A 22,635-nucleotide genomic window follows, 5' to 3' on the forward strand; every position below is an offset into this window, starting at 1 on the left:
CTATATCAACCTTAAAAATAGAAAGAAAATTCCCTGAAGCCATTTTTCTACTCTGTTAATTTCATTAAAAGAGTGTCCCAGGCCCAGCAGTTGGTGTAATGGTTACATCACTGGACTCCCACATAGTCAACTGCAGTTTGGGTCCTGGACCCATAGGCTTAAAACTCATGCCAAGCACATGTGCATGCATGCCCAAAATCCCAAGAAGAGAAGGGAGTGTGACAAGGCCATTCCCCAGGTTTGTGTGTGTGTGTGTGGGGGGGGTGATTTCTTGCTTTCTGTCTCAGGTGAGTGCACATGCCCTATAGCAAAAAATCTCTCTTAAAAAAAAAAAAGAAAAAGAAAAAAGAAACTGTCCCACATTACTTGTCCAACAGATGACCACTTAGGTTTGGGCTGCATGTTGCTGGAGCATGGGACTCGGTCTGCTCTGAGCTCACGCATACTACCACAGTTGACTTGTAGCAGCACAGAAAGGTGACAGGGCAGAAATACCAAGACCCAGGTGGGTCTCAGAGATGCCACCAGTGCTTTCAGAACTGTGCTCAGGGAGTGCAGAGAGATGAGCCCTGGCACACCTACCCCTCCCCCCAAAGCATCCTGGAGAACTCTGAAGCCCTGGGTGGTGACAGACATGCCTTCTAAGGCTGGGGACAAGGGTAGAGAACAAGGGAGCCTGTTCCTTCAGCGTCACTCCCAGTTCAGGTCTTGAAGGTGCCCCACCCAGGCAACTTCCTTAGAATTCAGACTCTTTGAGTCAGTGTCTAGAGGATTATTTGGGAATGATCTGGTAGTGTCTGAAGTCAGGGCTTGAGGGAGCACAGGCATCCTGTGGATGCCAAGACCACAAGTAGCCTCAGGGAGAATGAAGAGGAGGGGCAGCTGGGAGGGATATAAAGCCTTCTCCAGAGATGGTGTCTGAGGCAGAACCCCATGGACCTTGGACAGTTTCAGAGTCATCGGCAATGACTCAACTGTGCAGAAATCCAGCCCCTAAGGCTGGCCAAAGGGGGACAGAAGGACATGTGTTGGGTCACCTTGGGATAGAATCCCACTGTGAGGAAAAGAAGGTGTTAGTATGTTTGAACCACATTCTTTTCCCCTTCCCAAGACAGGTCCAGCCACGTAGGGATGGTATTCCACAAATAAAACTGGTCTGGCATGATCGTTACCAGATCAAGTTTGTTCACGCCCAGGTGTGCACCCACAACCACGCAGGAAGAGCACAGTGCCCAGGGGTCACATGTTAGCAGTCCCCCACCTTTGGCTGAGCAGAGCACTGACTGTGAAGGTGGGGAATAACGAGATCAGGGCCAGGTTAGACGTCACTCTTCGGCTCTTTCATTTCTGATCTTCTTAAGTTCCCGCTCCCTTCCTTTATCTTTCCATTTCACAGGTGGTTCCTCTGGAGCCACTGACATATTAGGGAACTTTAAACCAGCTCTAATCCTTCTTTATCCCTTCTCCAGACTGGTAAACTTTGGACGGTGGCATGTCACACTGCCACTGAAATACCACTTTGTCACACTGAGAATTGACACCAAATGGGCCCCATGTGACTCAGCACCTTCCCCGCTCCCCTCCCACTCGCTCTCCTGCCCCCTCACCCCACACATGCTGGGCTTCAGCCTTTTTTGACTAGAGGGTACGGGCCCTTGTTAGAAAGAGACAGAGAGGGAGAGGGAGAAAGCAACCTCCCTCCTCCAGTGTGGTATGTTCACACCACAGTCTCTCATTCCTCCATCCTGTCAGGATTTAGGGCCTGCACACGTGCACACATGCATACATGCACACACGCATACATGCACACATGCCTGGTGTGCTTCTCAAGCTGCCACTTCACTCACCACCGTCTTCCGGGCACTTCATGCGGTCCCCTGCTTGAGATGCGAACTCCACAAGGGCAGCACCTTGACCTGTATGGGTCACCTGCATGTTCCCCAAGGACTAGACTAGTGTCCGGCCCAGAGGTAGGGTTCAGTCCATAGTGGTGAGTGGAACTGGGGACCCTGACTGAGGGGCCACTCAAGGCCTCAGCTCTGAGACTCGCTCTTCTGCAAGCAGCATGCCAGCACTGCCCAAGGGCCTCCAGCCGAACATGCTGAGTATCTGAGGGAGACTTGGGGTCAGCCCACAGCAGAGCTTCTATTTCTGTCTCTCCAGCTGCACTACCGAACAAGCAAGGTTAACCTCAGAGGCCAAGGGTGAAATTCTTTGGGCCACATAATACGTCAGCTATGACCACTTCCTTTTTTTAAAAAACAAAACAAAACCTCCTCACTCCTGAGGCCTGGAGCAGAAGCAAGAACTCAGGCTGCTAGAATCTGGTCTGAGTTTGCATAAGCTCTTTGCCAGTGTGGCTGGCGCTATGATGGCAGCTGCTTTCTGTTTGAGGTAACTTCACCTCCCTCGAGCCACAAGCCGTTCCTCTAGTATAGTGGAGGAGGCCCTGTCTCCCCACACAGCTTGAAGCAGGCATATCTGAGGAACCCCTGCATTCACAAGCCCCCACGGGTACCTCTCAGTATTCCACAGGTGCGAAGACCTGGCTGCAGCAGGGGAGCAACCTCAGGGAAGGCAGCTCCTGCAAGGTCAAGTCTTAAAGCAGCAGATGGAACAATCACTGCCCACCTGGCATGGCCTGAGTGCGCCTCAACCCCATCACCACCATGGCGAGATTAGCAGGCTGGGTCCTAAGGGCCAATGGCTTCTCTCTGCCTGCTGCCTGGGTGCCTTAGTAGGAATCCAGACCTCATGTGAGTGCTGCCACTTTCTCAGAGAGGAGGACATCGCACGCCACCTACCATCTCCCGATCCCTAGACCTTCTGTGGGTGTGGGGTACAGGGAGGAGCGTGGGCACAGGAGAGTCACGGTAACATTGGTGAGACTGAGCTGATCACTCAGTACTGAACTCAGTGACTCGGGACCCACCAGCAGTCACAGCACCCATGTCCCCGATGCAAAGACAGGGTTCTGAGGAAACAGACAACCAAGGGCCTGGAGCACAGGGCTGTGAAGGGAGCTTTATTCTGCATTCCTTCTGTATGACTTAGAAAGAAGATTCTTCATGGCTCCTGCGAACTAGGTATTTCAGGGCACACGAGAAATGAAGATTTTCTACTGATAATTCAGCCTCCAGCAAACAAGCTAGCGTGGTAGGGAGCTGCCCCTCTGGCCTTCCAAATCTGTTTCTGTGTCTCTGTCTCTCCCTGCTTCTGTCTTCTCATTTTTTTTGTAATTTTTCCTTTTTAGAAAGTTTACCAAGTCATTAAGATGTATTTTCTTATTCTTTTGCATTCCCAAATCTCTCACATTTTAGAGAGATTTTTGCTATAGGGTATGTACGCTTGCTAGAGACACAGAGACAGAAAGTGAGAAATCACCCCCAGGGGAGAATGGCCATGCTGCAGTCCCTTCTCCTCTAGTCTCCTTTCGGGATTTCTGGCATACACACATATGCACCTGGAGTGGTTTTTAAGTAGCCAGGTCTGGGACTCGAACCATGGTCAGCTATGTAGGAGTCCAGTGACATAACCATTACACCATCTGCTGGTCCCAAAATCAACTTTTTTTAAAAAAATTATTTATTTAATTCCATTTGTTGGGAACCAGCAGTTAGTATAATGGCTATGTCGCTGGACTCCCACATAGTCGACCGCGGTTCACGTCCCGGACCCAGTGGCTTAGAACTCACACCGGGCGCGTGTGCGTGCATGCCCAAGATCCCGAGAGGAGAATGGAGGAGAAGGGATTGCGGCATGACCATCCCCCCTGGGGGGTGATTTCTCGCTTTCTGTCTTTATGTCTCTCTCTGTCTGTCTGGCGAGCGCACGCGCCCTATAGCAAAAACCTCTCAAAAAAAAAAGTGATAATTCCATTTGTTATTATTTTTTAATTTGACCAGAGACAGAGAGAGAGAGAGAAAGAGGGAAAGTGAGAAAGCAAGCCCCCAGATCCAGGAATCATAGTCAAACTGCAGTCGGCCATGTGGGAATCCAGCACCTTTAACCACCACACCAGCTGCCAGCCCTCCCAAAAATAACATTTTAATTAGTGTTCTGTGTTGTGGACACTCAGATGAAGAACATTAGATGCTGGTGGCTTCATGATTTGGTGTCATTTTCCCAGGAGAGTGTCTGGCCCTGAGTTATTTATTTGTTTGTTTATAAAAGTTTCCTTCTTTACTCCATGGATGAGGCAGAAAGAGAGAGCCAGAGAGATAGCACCCCCCAAAAGAGTCCTCACACATAGTCTGCCCCCAGCCTCAGCCATGTCGTGGGCATGCACACCCTGGTCTGTTCAGGGAGATCTCTGTATATGAACCCAGAACCTTCCCAGAGTGCCTTGTGTTACAGCTGCACCACCATCTGGCCGGTCATGGCTGCCCCTCTGCTTGCCAGGGAGGGATACGTGCACTGCTTCTGGACAGGCAGGCCTGGTTAACCCTTGTGTCTAAAGGCTTCAGATATGTGTCCAGATGCCCACAGGGTACGTGGGGGACACAGGTTGCCTAGTCTGGCACCGAGAGAGAGAGCCAGCTTTCAGGCTCTGACCCAAAGCCACTTGACTATCAGCTAATTCCCTTCCTCCCTGCCTGAAACAAACTCGGGTCAGGCTCACCCGCCTGACTGGAAGAGAGCTGCAGGAGCCACACAGACCAAGCCTTAAAGACTTCATTCACAGTGTAGGCAAGTGTTGGGTGGGGCTTGGCCCGGAGGCTGCAGTCTGCAGGTCTAAGTGCGGTGCTTCAGCTCTATCTTGGCCACAGTTGCCCGGTGCACCTCATCAGGGCCGTCAGCAAAGCGCAGCGCTCGGGCCCAGGCGAAGAACTGAGCCAGGGGATAGTCGCTGCTCAGCCCTGCTGCTCCAAAGGCCTAGGAAGGAGAGAAAGGCCTGGCAATCCTTTGTCTCTGAGGGCTCGGGGAATGACAGCCTGCTCATAATGCCGGAGGTGTGCCCAGGACACCTATGTGATAGGACCCTAATGTTTCAGGAGCCTCCAGGTGGGGCTGTACCTGCCATCCCATGATGCCAGACTCACCTGGTCTGCGTGGTGCTGTCTGCCACCAGGAAAGCTCTGCATTGATGCCAGGTGTTAGGATTCAGGAAGGAGGCTCCTTGCATGGCTAAGGGGCTAGGCTCTGGTGTTACAAAGACCGAGGGCAGCTACATACAAGCTGAGTGACCTGAACAGGTCACTTCACTCTTTGTGCCTGTTTCCTTATATTAAGAATGGGGATAGGCCACCCCCACCACACCTATAGGACTTTCTGGAGAGAAAGAGGAAGCAGCATGTGTGGGGCAGTGAAGGGCAGTGTCAGGGCTCACAGGGGGCTGGGCAGCTGCGGGCGTGGAGTTTGGCCTCTGACTGTGTTCTGTGCTCACCTGAATAGCACGATCAATCACTCTGCAGGCCATGGACGGGGCTACCATTTTGATCATGGCTATTTCGGAAGCTGCAGCCTGCACAGAAGAGAAGATGTGGTTAGGAAGGCCTCAGGGCAGACACTGGAAGACCATCGGTTCCATGGGGAGGAGTAGAAAACGGGCTTGAAACATGGAAGAGGTACTGGATGTCAGTTCAGTGAGGCGGCCCTGCCTGGTACGCAGCTGTGCACCCACCCCCATGGATGGAGGGTGCAGTGGTAGTGACTGCGAGGTCACTCAGGATGTCATAAGCCGGGAAGCAAGTGCCTGGTAAAGGACAGACTCAGAAAATGGATGTCTTCCCAGAGGATGGGAACTCCTCCGGCACCCGGAGAAGGGAGGAAGGAGTGGCTTGGGCTTTGTTCAGGGTCAATAGACCAAGGCCAATCAGGGGTCCAGGACACAGAGCTTAAGGATCTGCTCTGAGTGAGGGCATTTGACTGGGCATCTGGAAGTCTCCATCTGTCTAGCACTGGAGTGTCAAGGAACTGACAGCTGGGATCCTGGGCTGGTCCCCTACTGTTGAGGAAGGACCACCCCGCAGGAAGCTGGACAAGGCAGGGGTCAATGTGGGCACTGTGCCCGGCCATTACAGGTGCTTAGAGAGCCCTAACAAATAAGGTCATACTTGGGAACAAGCTTCTGTTTTGGCAAGTTACATATTTGGATTGAAATCTTTAAGGATCCCTTTCCCTTGCTTTACTCTCTTTGCCTGACACCTGTCCCAACATGCCCTGGGAGGCCATGGCTGACCGGTGGTCATGTGGCCCTGTCAGGCCTCTGTCTTAGATTAAGAAGTTAACTAGGTCAGTCACACAGGAAGTTCAGTCCTGTTTTATTGTGCCTTTCTATTTTGGAAAAGCTGAGTAGTTCCAAGTAGAGCCAAAGTTCTCTTTCTCCATGGTTGGCTAAACCAGGAGGGAAGACTCCCTGCACCAGGACCTCTGGGTTCTGGGGTTGGGGGGGTCCCTTGGACTCCTACCTTGTTCCCTGCCACGTCCATGAGGTGGGCAGCTTTCAGCACCAGCAGCCGCGCCTGCTCAATCTCCACGCGCGACTGGGCGATGTCTGCCAGGATTGTGCCCTGCTCCGCCAGTGGTTTCCCAAAGGCCACGCGGGCCCTCACCTGTCGGTACAGGAGACAGGCTGAGGACATGCTGTGGGTGACTGTGAGAGGCACGGGGGCTGGTGGCTTGGGGTGGGAGAGGCAGAGGGGAGTGGAGCACACAGGAGGGGAGGGCAGGAGAGGAGAGCAACGCAGGTGTGTGCAGCTTCTTGGCCGATGTACCCACTCTCTCAGCATGGGCAGTTTCCAGGGGAAGATCTAGTTGCATACAACATTCATATGCACCATGCCAGCCACAGTCGTGTGGCTATGGATCACTTCCAAGAACCTTTTACTCCAGCAACTCAGCCTCTGGGCAGGCCCCACCACCAGGCAGGGGCCGTTCTCTTAGACCTGAGCCAGCTCTCTTAGACCTGAGCCAGCATCTGGCCCTAGGCTACTCCTGGGAATTAGGGAGTGACTGTGGATGACCTGAGCGCCCTCTGCTGCCTATGGCCTAGCTTCACTGGAAGCCAAGTCTGGGTGTCCTCATCTGCAAAGGTTTTAAAATCTAAAACCCACAGGCATAAGATAAGGTTATAAGTATTTTTCCCCTTGTTTTATTTACTTATCTTTCTAAATGCAATTTTTACACAAATAATATATCTCATGATAGAAAAAGTATTAATTTTCAGACCAAAACAAAGAAGAAAACGAAAATACTATCACCACCATCTAGTCATTTACAATGAATATTTGGTGGAGGCCCAGCTTTGGTGGTGCAGGCAGCAGTGTACCAAACTGCAGTGCTGGAAGCCACAGGCCAACCACAAGTTTGGATCTCTAGTCAACCTGAAAACACTAGGTACACAAGCACCCAATTTCCTGATGAGTCGGAGGGCTGGGGAAAGGGGATCGTGGTGTGATGAGACCCTGTCTCTTTCTCACATGCTTGTGCATGAATTCTCTCTCATGAATAAAATAAACCTTAGAAATATATTTAGTGACTATCTTTCTAGACATTTTTTGCGTGTATACACATAATATGTGTACACATACATGTGTGTATATCTATCTATATATACATACATATATATATATATATATACATATACACAGAGAGAGAGAGAGACCCATTTTTTACCAAAAATGGAGTCATACTTTATATTGTTGCTTTGTGGCAGGCTTTTTTCCCTAAAGAATTATTTAACTTTATTTGTTTATTTATTTCTTTTAATTTGACCAGAGAGAGATAGAGTGAGAGAGAAATATGGAAAGTGAGAAAGCAAGGTACCAGGTCCAGGATTCAAACCGTGGTCGGTCACGTGGGAGTCCAGTGCCCTTAACCATCATGCTACCTGTTGGCCCCTGTAGCAGAGTTTAAGAAAAAATTTGCTAGAGGGCATGTGCACTCACCAGAAAGAGAGGGAAAGACAGACTGTGACAACATGGTGGAGGTGGCCAGCTGTAATCCTTCCTCCCCCACTTTGCCTTTCAAGATGGGCGTGCATACGCATCCAGTGTGTTTCTCAAGCCTCCAGGTCTGAGACTCGAGCTGTGCAGTTGGCCATGTGGGATCCAGCCACCTTAACCACCACATTACCAATGGACCTTCTAGCAGACTTCTTACAATGTAAAAGTACACAATGAACATCTCTATATTATGGAATAAATTTCTACAGCACCATTTTGGATTTCAGGGCAGCCCCTACTATGGTATATTTGCCAGTCACTCACTGTTAGCCTTATAGGTTGTTCCCAACATTTTGTTATTAGAATCTATTATGTCCTGAGTGGAGCTGCCATGTTAACATTATGTATTTTACTTTCTGAAGACCTATGAGACATACAGTCAGAATGCCCTGCCAGAAGGTTGGTCTGAGTTTTAGTGCCATATGGGGAGTGAGTACCAACCCGACCCCACAGAGAGCAGCATTGTGTTCTCAGAGAAGAAAGAACTGGGCAGTCCCAACTCGGAAGGGTGCAGATCAGAGGTTTGCTCAGTAATCAAAATGCATGTTCCTGCCTCTGTCCTTGTATAGCATTTGTTGTGAGGGCTTTGCTTTGGTCTTGAGGGTTTGCTTCATCTTTGTGAAATCAATGCCACTCTTGAATTCCTGTCCTCAGCTTTCCCTGTGAGGGTCACAGCAGAACAAAGTTCCAGGACATGCTGGGGGAGGAGGTGTAGGGCCAGATGCTGGAAGCTGAGGATGAAACAGGCTATGAGAGATCTCCCTGGCCTCTGCTTTCTAACCATGAGCTAGGAACGTGAACAGCTCTAAGCAGCCCAGGGCCTCAGAACCTTACCCTCTGGTGCCACAGAGCCTGACCTTTTGCTTCGGATCACTTCAACGAAGTGGGCCCCATTCTGCCCTGATTTTCTTTTTCTTTTTTTTTTTTAAATTATTTATTTAACTTTATTATTATTTTTAAAAATTTGACCAGAAGGGAACAGAGAGAGAGGGAGAGAGAAAGTGAGAAAGCAAGCCACCAGGTCCGAGACTTGAATCACGGTTGGCCATATGGGAGTCCAGCACCCTTAACCACCACACCACCTGCCAGCCCCTGCCCTGACTTGCAAATAGTGGCAAAGTAGCAGATGCAAAGCAAAGTCAGGGAGACAGCTTCTTGGCAAGAGTGTCACCTTGTTTCACCTGCCAGGTCTGCTCTCAGAAGACAGGATTTGAAACCCGACAGCAAAGCAGGCAGTGGGTAGGGTCGTTGCAGGTAAGGGGACGCACTCACGCGAGCCTTCATGAGCGCCAGGGCCCTCTCGGAGAAGCCAACCAGCCTCATACAGTGGTGGATCCTGCCGGGACCCAGACGGCCCTGGGCAATCTCGAAGCCACGACCAGGGCCCAGGACCATGTTCTCCTTGGGCACACGCACGTGCTCAAAGCGCACTTCACCGTGGCCACCTGGAAGACCCAGACGATCACCCTGAACCATCACCGTGTCCATGTTCCTTGGATCAGGTTATCTGTAGCCTTCTGCTAGGACCTGGGCACCAGGGAAGAGCAGGCTGGAAGGAGCCCACTGATGATGGAAAGTGAATCTCACTGAAAATGGCAGATAAATATTTTCCATTCCTTCTGTAACACATAAAGATGCTACCTTAGGCTGAAACTCCCTGCGACTCTAACAAGGTAGAGATCCTATGGGAACATTATAAGCAGGGACGTGAGCACTGGCAGCAGGAACCATGAGAGGCCCACCTGGGGCCTGGAGACCTGCTGTCCACATTGGGACCTGGAAGAGAAGGTTTGCAGTACACTTCCTGCCTCTGCCCTGTATGGCTTCCCTGTCTTACAGATTCCTGCTTATCTTCTAATTTAGAAGAGAAAAAAACCAAAAAAGCAAAAATGCCTGCCTGAAATCTGCCTCCATGGTTCACACTCATGTATGGAAAGGGAAGGATGGAGCATAGGCCCCCCTATAAGTTCTCATACTCTTAGACATGGGACATGGCAAGTCCACAAGGAGGATGAGGGCAGCTCAAAACCACTCCCCAGGACTAGACCCCCACACAGGGTGACCCGCGCGGGAGCTCTAACCTGGCGCGTCCTCCAGCCCATACACCGTCAAAGGCCTGATGACTTTTATGCCCGGGGTTTCCATGGGAACCAAGAGCACAGACTGCTGCTGATGGCTTGAGGCGTGTGGGTCTGTTTTCCCCATAAACACACAGAGTTGGCAGCGAGGATCCAGGATGCCTGCCAGGGAAGGAGAGAGAGAGAAAGACCCTGTCACCTGATGCCCAGGCCATGCGTCATCTTTACATTCGCAGTCCTGGCTCGGGAAGGGCAAAGCCTGCAGACACCGTGTAACCAGATGAGCATCAGATGCTCATATTGACCAGAAGTAAAGGCAGGCTGGCTTCTGTTTCAATGAAGAATGAACCCAACACAATGAGAGCAACTTAAAAAAAAAAAATCATCACTGGGACAGCCAGTGGCATGGTGGTTAAGGTGGCTGGATCTCACATGGCAAACCACAGCTCAAGACCTGACCCAGCAGCTTAAAAAACATACTGAGCGTGTGTGCATGCATGCCCCAAATCCTTTGAGCAGGAACAGAGGAGAAGGGATTGTGGCATGGCTGTTCCCATTATGGGAATGCATCCTCACTTTCTCACTCTCTTTGTGTCTCTCCCTGGTGAGCACATGTACCCTCTAGAAAACTGGCCCTACTGGGCACTGAGAGACCTGCTCACCAGACTCATCGCTGTGTGCCTGGAAAACAGAGGCCAAGTACCTGTGGTCCACCACTTGTGACCGTTTAGGACATAGAAGCCATCCTCCTCTCGAATGGAAGCCTCGATGTTGGTAGCATCTGATGAGGCAACCTGAACAAGAGCACATTCTGGTTAAAGCAGGCAACATCCTACATCCCCTGTGAAGCAGAGACCTAGAGGGCAGCGGGGAAGGGGGTAAGCTAGGTACCTGGGGCTCGGTCATAGCAAAACAAGAACGGGCCTTGCCCTCCAACAAGGGGATCAGCCAGCGGGCCTTCTGCGCCTCGGTCCCGTACCGCACCAGAAGCTCCATGTTCCCAGTGTCGGGAGCCGAGCAGTTAAATATCTGAGAAAGGAGAACAAGAATGCGAGTGGCTCCCACAGCCATGCTGAAAACCAATTACCCCAAACACACTGGAGCGGGACCCTTTCCAAGTCAGACTCTCTGATGACCTCACAGAAGTTCTTTCATTTCCCCAGAAAAATGCTCTAACACACATTTCAAATATAGTATCTCAAACCACCTGAAGCCTAGCCATGAAGCCCCTCCGTGTTTGAGAGGAAGGAGATAGAGGCAGGGGCTGGAGGCTGGCATGGCTCTTATCTTCCCTGAGCGATGCCCAGCCTAGCTGCTTCCTGCTCCAGCTCTGGCCATCTGCCTGTAGCCATCCTCCCTCCTTATAAGAAGCTGAAGTTCCATCAATGGTCCTGAACCTGGTCTTCCTATCCGGACAGGAAAATGAATGAGGGCAGGGGAGAGGTTCTGATGGAGGACTAGGGCACTCGCGTGAGGAGGACAAGTTAAGGGCAGTACCTCGGGCGCATACAGAGACGTGCCCATGAGTTCACACAGATGGGCATACTCCACATTGGTCAGTCCTGCTCCGTATTTTTTCTCGGGATCAACCTCCAAGGGTAGAAAAAGGTTCCAAAGTCCTTCAGCCTTGGCTTTCTCCTATCATGGGAAAAATAAGTCAGGGAGTCATAGTGAATTATTTTAATTTGACCCATGGAAAACAACAGAAGAGATTGGAGGGAAAAAAAAAAAAGAAAGAGGCAGAGAGCCAAAGATGTATGTTGGCCAAAAACAATGGCCTGAATCCTTGTCCTTAACTGCAGATCGGTGGGTTGCCGTGGGGAGCAGCCAAGTCCTGCTGGTGACAGGGACAATCAGTTCACTCCCCCAGGACACCATCTCCCAGACCCCTCTACGTGTCATATTTACCACCAGCATTCTTACTGTTTTAATTGAATCCTTTTAGGGCGCCCTCCAGGAACACAGTAGACCAAAGGATGGATCCTTTGACACACCTGATAGCAGGGCCCAGAACCCCTGCCTGCAGCTCAGTCACTGTCACATGGCAAACAAGAGCCCCTGACTTAGCTTCATTTATAAGGCAAAATCTTATTTGTAGCACAAAAAACCCAGATTCCTAAAGGTAGCTCCAGGCTGGGTCACTAGGAAGTCTATCCTGGGGGTTAGGAATGCAGGCTTTCTGTCAGGCTGTCTAGTCAAGTGACTCAACCTCCATGTGTCAGCTTCATCTCCTGTGAAATGGTAATGTGAGCACCCACCTGATCAGTGAGGACAATGGAGCTGCAGCCACGGGAACGGACTGTGAGGAAGTGGAGGAAACAAGGAATCGAATGGGAAGGCTCCCAGGAGCCCCCACACGGGACAGGGAGATTAGACAATGAGGCCCAGAAATGGACAGGAACCTCAGCCTAGGAGAGGCTGTCAGCGGTCCAGCAGGGGATGACTGAGGACCTGAGTTTCCACCTTGAATACACTGCCCACGTTCTCAGTCCCCAGGAAGTGGGAGTATTGCTGGCACCTTGAGTGACAGTCCTGCCAGACTGTATCCAAAGGTGGGAGGGAAGTACAGCTGGGGCGCTGGGGGTAAAAAGTACAGAAGGGACCAGCACAAGGCAGCCCAGACCACCAGTATCTGTAGCACCTGCCGCACAGCCCGACTGTGAGGATGAAGTGAGATACAGGGTCTGAAGGCCTGGCACAGAAGCTGGCAGACTGCGGTGACCGTTAGTGATTTGGAATTGAATCGTCTGCTTTTTCTCACAGGGAGGCACCAGCTGGCCTGGTCTCAATGTCATGTGCTTCCAGAATCGGTACACACGTCTGTGTCACGATTTGTGCTCAGCTAATTAGCTCAGGGTGCAACGACCGAGGATAAGAGGGCAGATTAGCTGGAACAACCGAAGAAGGGTGGGAAGGGAGAAGTAGGAAGCAAGGGAGTTCTAAGAGGCAGAATGGAAGAATTAGTATAATCATCTGTTTATGGGGAGGGCAGGGAACAGAACCACGCAATTCAAGCCCAGAGATCTAGATTATTGCTTGCTGTGTACCCTCTGCAAATCCATTTCCTTACCTTTTTTTTTTTAATATTGCCAGAGGGCACACATACTTGCCAGACAGACACAGAGAAAGAAGGCAACCCCCCCACCCCCCCACACACACAGTGTGGTCACACTGCAATCCCTCATTTCTCCACTCAGTTAGGATGTGAGGTATGCATACACATGCACCCGGCATGTCTTTCAAGCCACTGGGGCCAGGATTCAAACAATAGTCAGCCATATGGAACCCAGCTCCCTTAACCATAGGGTACGGGGCCAGCCCCATTTCCTTATCTTTAAATTGATTTGTGAAGTGCTTGCTAACTAGCCAAATATCCTTCTCATTCATGTATAGTAAATCACACTTTGGATATAGTGATGAGCTATGATTTCATCACTCTATCTGAAAATCTTAGTTACCATTATAAATCCACTTAGGTAGAACTAGAATGTGCACTGAGATAAGATTTTTTTTTTTTTTCTTTTAGAGGTTTTTGCCTTAGAGTGCATGCACTTGCTGGAGAGAGAGACAGAGACAGACACAGTGAGAGGGAAAGTGATAAATCACCCCCCAGGGGGATCGCCACGCTGCAATCCCTCCTCCTTCCTCCTCCCAGAATCTTGGGCATGTATGCACACATGCCTGGCGTGAGTTTCAAGCCACCAGGTCCAGGACTTGAACCATGTATAAGTCCATCGATGTAACCGCTCTGTCATCTGCTGACCCTGATAGACTTTCTGAGGAATCTGTTTTCAAGTGTGGAGGTATGCGCTGCAGGAGCATTTGCTTTTCCAGAGCTTATGTGCAGCCGACAGCCAGGCTGAGATCATATGGGCAAGGATTAAGTGTCCTGGCCAGCATGGAGGAAGGGCATTTCACACAGGAGTGCTGGGTGTGTACACTGAGAAATGCCTTTTGGATAATAGTTTGGTAATATTTATTAAAATTCTAAATGGTTGGGGCTGGCAGTTGGCATGGTGGTTAAGGCACTGGACTCCCACATGGCCAACCATGGTTTGAGTCCTGGACCTGGCAGCTTACTCTCTCACTTTCTCTATGTCTCTCTCTGGTCACATTAAAAAAAAAGAACTAATAATAAAGACAATTAAATAAAGTGATTCTTTTTTTTTTTTTTTTTGGAGAGGTTTTTTTCGCTATAGGGCATGTGCGCTGGCCAGACAGACAGAGAGAGACATAGAGACAGAAAGCGAGAAATCACCCCCCAGAGGGGATGGTCACGCCACAATCCCTTCTCCTCCATTCTCCTCTCAGGATCTTGGGCACGCACGCACACACACACGCCTGGCATGAGTTTTAAGCCACCGGGTCTGGGATGCGAACTGCAGTCGACTATATGGGAGTCCAGCGACACAGCCATTATGCTAACTGCTAGTTCCCAAATAAAGTGATTTTTAAAAAAATTCTAAATGGTCTCTTTTTTGGACCACTGTTTTTACTTCAGAGAATTTATCCTATAGGAAACATTAAATGTACAAAGAAATACAAGAACATTCAGTGCACCTTGCTTATACAGGACTCAACACCCTATTTTGGGGACTCCCCTTTTTTATCAGTATTGGTGGAGTCAAAACCCCATATCTCTCTGCAGAAGCTGAAAGGGGGCCAGCAGTGAAGCTGTGGGCATAGGGGCTACACTGGGCCGGCTGAGGAAGTGTCTGGAGAAGACCTCCTAGCTGGCTGTCTGGGGCACATCCCAGCCATATTCCCCACAGCCTGGCCTACCTTCCTGTGGTGCTGCTGTCATCGTTGTCATCTTTCATAAAGTTTATTTTATTCCTTCCATGACAGAGAGAGACAGAAGGTAGACAGACACCTGCAACAGGGTCTTTTCACTGCACTCCACCTCCAGATCATGGGCATGTGTGTGCCCACACACACAGGGAGACCTCTGGGCATGAACCAGGGGCCTTCCCATGTGGGTCCAGCATTGCAGAGCACTGTATTACTGCTGCGCCACCACTGCTGGTCCTCTACTGTCTTCTCAATCCTACTAATCAGTGGCCTTGCTATGGCTTGTCCCCCAAAGATTCATGTGCTGGAATTTAGTCCCCAAAGTAGTGGCATTGGAAGGTGGTGAGACCTTTAAGAAGTCAGGCTGAGTGGATGGGGGTTAATAGAGGAACCGCTCTCATGAACAGATTAATGCTGTGTCATGAGAGGGAATGAATTCTCACTCTCAAGGGAAAGGGTTAGTTCCCACAAGAGCAGGTCACTGTAACAAAGAGCTACTCATAGGTCTCTCACTGTGTAGCCCTGCTGTTTTTCCTGCTTCTGTCAGTCATATTGTAACGTAGGTTGAGGCTGGCCAGATGGTGGCCCCATGCTCCTAGACTTCCTAGCCACCAGAATTGTGAGCCAGTAAACCTCTTCTCACCCAGTCTCAGGTATTTCTGTTTAGCAACATGATATCAGACTGAGACAGTCCCTCAATGTTCTCAGCCTTCAATGTTCTTTGCTGCCTGGGTGACCCAGAGTTGTTGACCTGGATAGCTTGCAACTGGACAACCAACCGAGACACACCCAGAGTGTCTTTCAGCTGGGGGTAGGTTAGACAAAGTATGGTGCACTCACACTGCACAATCCCTCAGTGTTGACATCTGTGCTGGCTGGGAATGGGGATACATTAGATTTGAAAAGCAAGCAGGAGATGTCAACATATAGAATGAATAACATAGGAATAGTAATATATGTTCATTTTTTTAAAAATTTACTGGGGGGGGGTACAGCAGGTGATGTGGTGGTTAAGAGTGCTGGATACCCATATGGCTGACCACAGTTCGAGTCCTGGACCTGGTGGCTTGCTTTCTCACTTTCCTTGTCTTTCTCTCTCTGTCCCTCTCTGGTGGGAAGGGAAGGGAAGGGGAGCAGAGGGAAAAGGAGAAAGAAAAGGGGAAAGGAAAGGAAAAAAGAAATGAAAGGGAAAAGGAAAGGAAACAGGAAAGAAGAGAGAGAGAGAGAAAGTTAAATAATTCTTTAAAAACAATTTACTGGGGAGCAGCAGGTGGTGTGGTGGTTGAAGCACTGGACTCCCATGTAGTTGACCATGGTTCAAGTCCCGGATCTGGTGGCTTGCTTTCTCACTTTCCCTTTCTCTCTCTCTCTCTCTGTATCCCTGGTCAAATTAAAAAATAAAAATAATTAATAAAATAAATAAATCTTAAAAAAAAAAAAAAAAACTTACTAGAGGGTATGTACACTTACCAGAAGGGGGTAGACATTGTGGCAGAGTGAAAAAGCACCCACCAGGTGGCCATGCCACAGTCCCTTCTCTATTTCATCAACCTGTCAGAATTTGGGGCACACACACACCCACATACGTAGCGTGTTTTTCAAGCTGCCAGAGCTGTGACTCACAGTGTAACTGGCCGTGTGGGATCCAGCACCCTTAATCACTAAGCTACAGTGTGCTGGCTCAAGAACTCAGTCCTTCTGGTGATGATGGAAATTCAGATGATAATTCAGCTCCATGCTCCTGGATCTGCTCCTGGACAGGGCACAGATGAGCCCTAAGGATCAGCTTTACCTTGAAGTCTTCTATCAGTGGGGAAGGGTTCCATCTATCCGCTGAGGTCTGGTGCCTCTGCAGCTCTGGCTCCGCCGGGTACACATGCTGCGCCATGAACCGCTTCAGCCGCTGATACAGAGCACTGGCACGTGGGGAAAGGCCCTCTGGAGAGATGACCAGGGAGCCCTTGGAGGCATGAGCTGGGGAACCTTCTGGAATGGAGCTGTAAATCCTGGTGCCTGTGCGGCTCCAATGAGACTGTGGACCGGCCCGTGTGTGATAGGACCTTGTTAATGGCTTGGCAGCTGGCATCTCTTTGAAAACCCGGAACCCTTCTTTGACTGCAAAATCCCATGCCAAGTCAGACATAAATTCAGCCAGCTTTCCACTTTGTTCAGCTGTTGCTGAGCTTGCTTGCCCTAAGCAGAGTTAAAAACAAACAAACAAACAAAGACTGATTACTCCCAAACAACTGTTGATAAGAATGCTAACCTGTGACAGATAGTATTGTCACAGCAGTACCCATTACCAGTCGCTTAGCACTAACTAAGGACCAGACAGAGAGGGCTAAGAGCAACTGTTACCGCTCCTGGAATTCCCCAGGCAACACAAGCATTTTCATTTGCACTTTGCAGACAAGGAAACTGAGGCCTAGAGAGGGCGTTTCTTGCTCCAGCTGTCAGTGGCCAGCGGCCAGAAGGCACACTAGGTCTGCCTGCTCCTACTCTCTCCCTCTTCTTTTCCTAAAGGAACCACATGTAGGGAACCAGCAGTTAGCGTAATGGCTATGTTGCTGGACTCCCACGTAGTCAACTGCGGTTCGCATCCCGGACCCGGTGGCTTAAAACTCACGCCAGGCGCGTGTGCGTGCCCAAGATCCTGAGAGGAGAATGGAGGAGAAGGGATTGCGGCGTGACCATCCCCTCTGGGGGGTGATTTCTCGCTTTCTGTCTGTCTGTCTGTCTGGTGAACGCACGCGCCCTGTAGCGAAAACCTCTCCAAAAAAAAAAAAAAGAAAGAAAGAAAGAAACCACGTGTAATCATAACACGCAGTCACTGTGTCACTGGTGGACTGTAAGAAACCCTGCGTTTTCCTAGACCACCCTCCTATGAAACTTAACGCAGTGGCACAAGTGGCAGGGTGAATGGCCAGTATCTAGGCACGATTTTGTCTGGATCAACAATGAAATACCAGCATCACCAAACTCTCTAGTTTTCCTTTTTTGTTTTTCTTTCTCTCCCCCCCGCCCCTTTGGAGAGGTTTTTGCTATAGGGCCCATGCGCATGCCAGAAAGACAGAGACAGAGAGACAGAAAGCGAGAAATCACCCCCCAAGGGGGATGGCCACGCTGCAATCCCTTCTCTTCCATTCTCCTCTTGGGCACGCACACACATGAGCCCGGCGTGAGTTTAAGCCTCCAGGTCTGGGACTTGAACAGCAGTCAATTGCATGGGAGTCCAGCAACATAGCCATCTCGCCATCTGCTGGCCCTCAATATGGGGAATTTTTCATGGAAAAGATCTGTTCAGCTCTCCACAGGGCCCTGGAGCAAAGCACTGAGAGCTGAGCAGTCCATTAGGAATGTCACCAGGCAGTCAGGCCTATCCACCACCTTATGGACTTAGCAGCCACTCGTGTTTAATTACATGCGTCTAGCTAGCTGGTTAGCTTTTTTTTTTTTTTAAAGAATTATATTTTATTTAACTCCATTTATTTGTTTATTTATTTATTTTAATTTGACCAGAGAGTGACAGAGTGAGAGAGAGAAGAAAAGTGAGAAAGCAAGCCACTAGGTCCGGGACGTGAACCACAGTTGGCCACGTGGGAGTCCGGTACTCTTAGCCACCATGCCACCTGCCAGCCCCAGCTGGTTAGCCTTTAATGCAAGGCCATAACAGAAATGGGAATTGGTGGCTTAGAGCTGATGCGATCCAAAAGAAGTAGATATGCTGTTGCCAGGAATTCCTGTGAGGGTTAAACTGGAAATTCTCTGGGTACTTATTTTTTATTTATTTATTTATTTTACTTTGTTTCCTCATTGCCAGAGGGCATGTGTGCTCATCAGAGACAGAAAGAAAAAGACAGGGAGAGGGAAAAAGCACCCCACAGTGCCATTTCTATACCCTGTCAGGAGGTTGGGAATGCACAGGCTGAATGCTGCTGTTCAGCAGACTGAGGCCACAAGGGAGGCCCGGATTCACTTCCTGACCCATCTTAAAGAGCCAGGCAGGGTAGTGTGCACCTGGGGTCCTAGCTACTCAGGAGGCTGGGGCAGAAAGATGGCAACACAGCAAGACCCTGGGGAAAGTAAGTTTAAATATTTTAAGGAAAAAAACATATCTGACAAATGGCAGCGTTCACTAAAGATTTAGAGCTCTAGTCAAACTGGACCCAAGCCCTCTGCAGCCAAAGGAGAACTCCCAAGTGGAGGTGCTGTCTAGATCCATCCCCTCAGGCTGGCTCTTCAGGGCAGCCGGACCATTACCTGTGAGCGAGCGCTTATAGACGCCCTGGAGAATTGCAGCCACCCGGAAGAAGGAGAAAGCCATGTAGAAGTTCCAGTTCTCAACGGGAGGGATGCCCATGTGAAGACAGTACATGCTGAGATACTCTTCCACGGTAGGGATTCCCAGCTGAGTCACATCACAGTCACTGATACCTGAGGTGAACGACAGAGCCATTCCTGGGCGTCAAAGACCCAACAGTTTCTGACAATCACTGTGTCTGTTGGAAATCAGTCTCACAACTGGCTCAGGAGGTTAGCTCATTATTTCCATGGCTCTGACCTCCTCAGATTGATGGGGATACAGGCATGAAGGGATGATGTACAAAGTGGGTCTGAAAGGTTTCTGACTAATCTGTCAGTTAAAGGAAAGGAACTGGGGCCTCTGACCCCATCTGGTCCACAGTACAGGCGGGATGCATCTTATCTTCAACTACTCATTCGATTGAAAGAGAAATCCCACCAAATTATGACGAAGATCATCAGAACAAAGAAAACGTTTTACTGATTTGCTTCATTTGTGATACTTTCATGATTTTTAAGCATGTAATATATTCCATTCCCATTAATTTGTCCTAGAAGTGTATCTTAAATACCAGGAAAGATACTGCTACAAAGATGTTCACTGCCTTTTTTGTGAGAGTAGGAGAGAGGTAATATCAAAAAATTAGAAACAGATTAAATGTCCAAATAGGAATTAAGCTATTTGTCTTATGTGAATTCTATGCTATAAAACCCTATGCTGACATTTAAAATTATGCTGTGGAAGATATACTTAACAGCATGCAAATATCTCCAAAGTATACAATTAAGTGGAAAAAAGTAGGCTGTAAATCATTACATTTTTGTTTTAAAAAGTGTACTTATGTGGGACCAGCAGTTAGTGTAATGGCTGCGTCGCTGGACTCCCATGTAGTCTACCGCGGTTCAAGTCTCAGACCTGGTGGCTTAAACTCATACTGGGCGCGTGTGCGTGCAAGCCCAAGATCCTGATATGAGAATGGAGGAGAAAGGATTGTGGCATGGCCACCCCCCCTGGGGGAGTGATTTTTTGCTTTCTGTCTCTCTGTCTCTCTCTGTCTTTCTGGCGAATGCATGTGCTCTATAGCAAAAACCTCTCCCCCAAAAAACGTGTACTTACATGGGGCCAGCAGGTGGTGTGGTGGTTAAGGCACATGCTCAATTCCACAGTTTGAGTCCCTGACTCTGTGGCTTGAAAAGTACCTGGGTGTGTGTGCATGAATGCCCAAAAACCCAAGAGGAGATGGAGAAGAGATGACAGCATGGCCATCCCCCCTGGGGGGTGATTTCTCGGTGCTTCCTCTCTTTCTCTCAGTCAGTCGCTCTCTCTGGTGAGTGCATGCACCCTATGGCAAAAATCTAAAAAAAGAAAAACAATGTACACGCACACATAGGAGAGGGCGTGGATACTGAAATGTCAGCAGTGAGCGCCCTCTGGGATTACTAGTGATTTTAACTCTTCCTCTTTTTCTTTTCATTTTTTGCTATCTGTGGACACTAATATCTTTACAATAAACTTGTATTTCTAAAAATAATTATTTTATTTTAACTTTTTTATTTTAATTTGACCAGAGGGGGACTGAGCAAGAATGAGAGTGAGAGTGTAAGAGAGAGAGAAGGAGAGGGAAAGTGGGAGAGTAAGCTGCCAGGTCCTGGACTCAAACCATGGTTAACCATGTGGGAGTCCAGTGCCCTTAACCACCACGCCACCTGTCAATCCCCTAAACTTGTATTTTTAATTCAAAAAAATTAAAATAGAAGTCAGCTGTGTGACAGCCTAAGCGGTATCCATTCCAGGCATACTCATCACTGAACATACATGCATCATGCACCAAATGTGGCTGGAATGCCTTCCACTTACATTTTCTACCCAAACCACCAGGGCTTCCCCTTCATGCCCAGCCCAATCACAAAGGGCTTCAACAGAGTTCATTCTCGAGAATGGGGCTGGCCTAGCCCTCACTGCCCATAGCAGTGGCTCCTACCTTTCAGCAAGGCAAAACTGGAGGGCAGGTGGTGAGCCAGGCAGCTGTAGGCCACGTCAGCCAGAGGGTCACCTAAGGTAGAAAGCTCCCAGTCAAGGACAGCAAGCACCTCTGTCTTTTCTGGATGGAACATTATGTTGTCGAGCCTGAAAAGTCACAGAAGGAATGGAAAGAAAGCTCTAAGAAAATTGACCACTAAGGTGAATTCCGTGCCGGAGGTGGTTCGTTTGCCCCTCCAGACTCACTCCCTACCCTCCCTGCCCTTCGTCTAAGTGACACCAGCTGCTATAACTGCTGTCTGAAGTTGGTATGTATCTACCTCGGACATTTAGGAAAAAATTTGCTAGGGGAATGCATGCTCACTGGAGAGAGACAGAGAGAAGGAAAGTGAGAAATCACCCCAATGGGAGATAGCACACCACAGTCTCTTCTCAATTTCTCTGTCAGGATTTTGGTCACACACACACGTACCCAGTGAGTTTTCAAGTCACCAGGTCTGAGATTTGAACCACGCAGTCTGCCATTTGGGACCCAGTCACCTTAACCACGCACCACTGGCTGGCCCAGACATTTTCATATTTCTGTTATTTATGCATGTGCCTAAAAACCTTATCTAGTGTCCTTTCAGTTCTTTTAAAATGTACAAAATTGATATATGCTGTATATGTCCTTTGGGAACTTCCTTTTTTTTAAAAAAAAAGCATTAAATTTTTGAGATTTATTTATGATTATTTATGTACAGCAAATTGGTTTATTTAACCTGCTAAACATTTCCAATCATAACCAAGCTGCAGTTTATCTGTAACGTATTACAGTTCCAAGCAGGACCAATGTGACCGTCTTTGCTTGAATCTCCTGGCAAACGGGTGCAGAGGCTCCTGAGGAACTGTGGACGTAGCACAGCCCAGCTTCTGTGGTGCTGCCTGTTACCTTTCAAAGTGTAGTACCAGTTTCTGCTCCCACCACCACCGATTCAGTCTGTTAACGGGAAATGTCCTTCTATCTGTCCACAAGTGGAGACAGTCTGGGCTGCACGCAGTGATGAAGACGCAGCAGCATGCTCCCCACAGGTGACGTAGCACCACAAGTGACCACGATGCCTCATTACAGCCGAGAGAGGAGATGCCCAGCCACTGTGGGACTTGTCCTGATGCCATGGATGCTATTACATTCATGGACACTCACGGTGCCAAGAGAGGCAGAGACAAGGTGCATGGGGGGCTGCTGTGGACGGCCTCCACCAAAGGAAGCGGGCTGGGATGGCCAGCAAGGAGAGCACTGCTACAGGCACTGCAGAGTCCCAGGCAGCAGAGCAGACGGAAGAGGGAGGCGACAGCAGCCCAGCGACCCAAGGTCAAGGCAGCAGGGGAAAGGCTCTTGGACTGGCCAGTCAGAAGCAGATGCAAGAGCAGGTGCTCATGGTCCTGGTGACAGCTGCATGTCGCAGAGAAAGTCCAGCTTTTGATCTGAGATGTGGGGGCATCACCAAAGGCTTACGGCTAAGGGAGGGAGCTGGAGTGAGTGACACGAGCCAAG

The 22,635-nt window shown here is 49.3% G+C and overlaps 1 protein-coding gene across 3 annotated transcripts in view; it reads right to left on the reverse strand.

The window, feature by feature from the left end:
* ACAD10 (acyl-CoA dehydrogenase family member 10) overlaps nt 1–22,635 on the reverse strand; it is a 65,176-nt gene that overhangs the window by 4,143 nt on the left and 38,398 nt on the right. For 2 of the 3 annotated variants that reach the window (XM_006147996.3, XM_006147995.3), the window contains 11 exons: nt 21,100–21,245; nt 19,076–19,249; nt 16,608–17,008; nt 11,522–11,662; nt 10,916–11,053; nt 10,728–10,818; nt 10,028–10,186; nt 9,219–9,391; nt 6,411–6,554; nt 5,387–5,464; nt 4,032–4,875 (listed from right to left, as the gene is read on the reverse strand). In XM_006147996.3, the coding sequence (XP_006148058.1) occupies nt 4,735–4,875; nt 5,387–5,464; nt 6,411–6,554; nt 9,219–9,391; nt 10,028–10,186; nt 10,728–10,818; nt 10,916–11,053; nt 11,522–11,662; nt 16,608–17,008; nt 19,076–19,249; nt 21,100–21,245 (1,786 nt within the window). In that variant the 3' untranslated portion in view covers nt 4,032–4,734. Of the gene's footprint in view, nt 1–4,031; nt 4,876–5,386; nt 5,465–6,410; nt 6,555–9,218; nt 9,392–10,027; nt 10,187–10,727; nt 10,819–10,915; nt 11,054–11,521; nt 11,663–16,607; nt 17,009–19,075; nt 19,250–21,099; nt 21,246–22,635 lie in introns of those variants that run through there. The other variant, XR_003549332.1, reaches the window with a different exon arrangement.

The sequence above is a fragment of the Tupaia chinensis genome, unplaced genomic scaffold (assembly GCF_000334495.1).
Source record: "Tupaia chinensis unplaced genomic scaffold, TupChi_1.0 Scaffold000226_1, whole genome shotgun sequence".
Taxonomy (NCBI): Eukaryota; Metazoa; Chordata; class Mammalia; order Scandentia; family Tupaiidae; genus Tupaia; species Tupaia belangeri.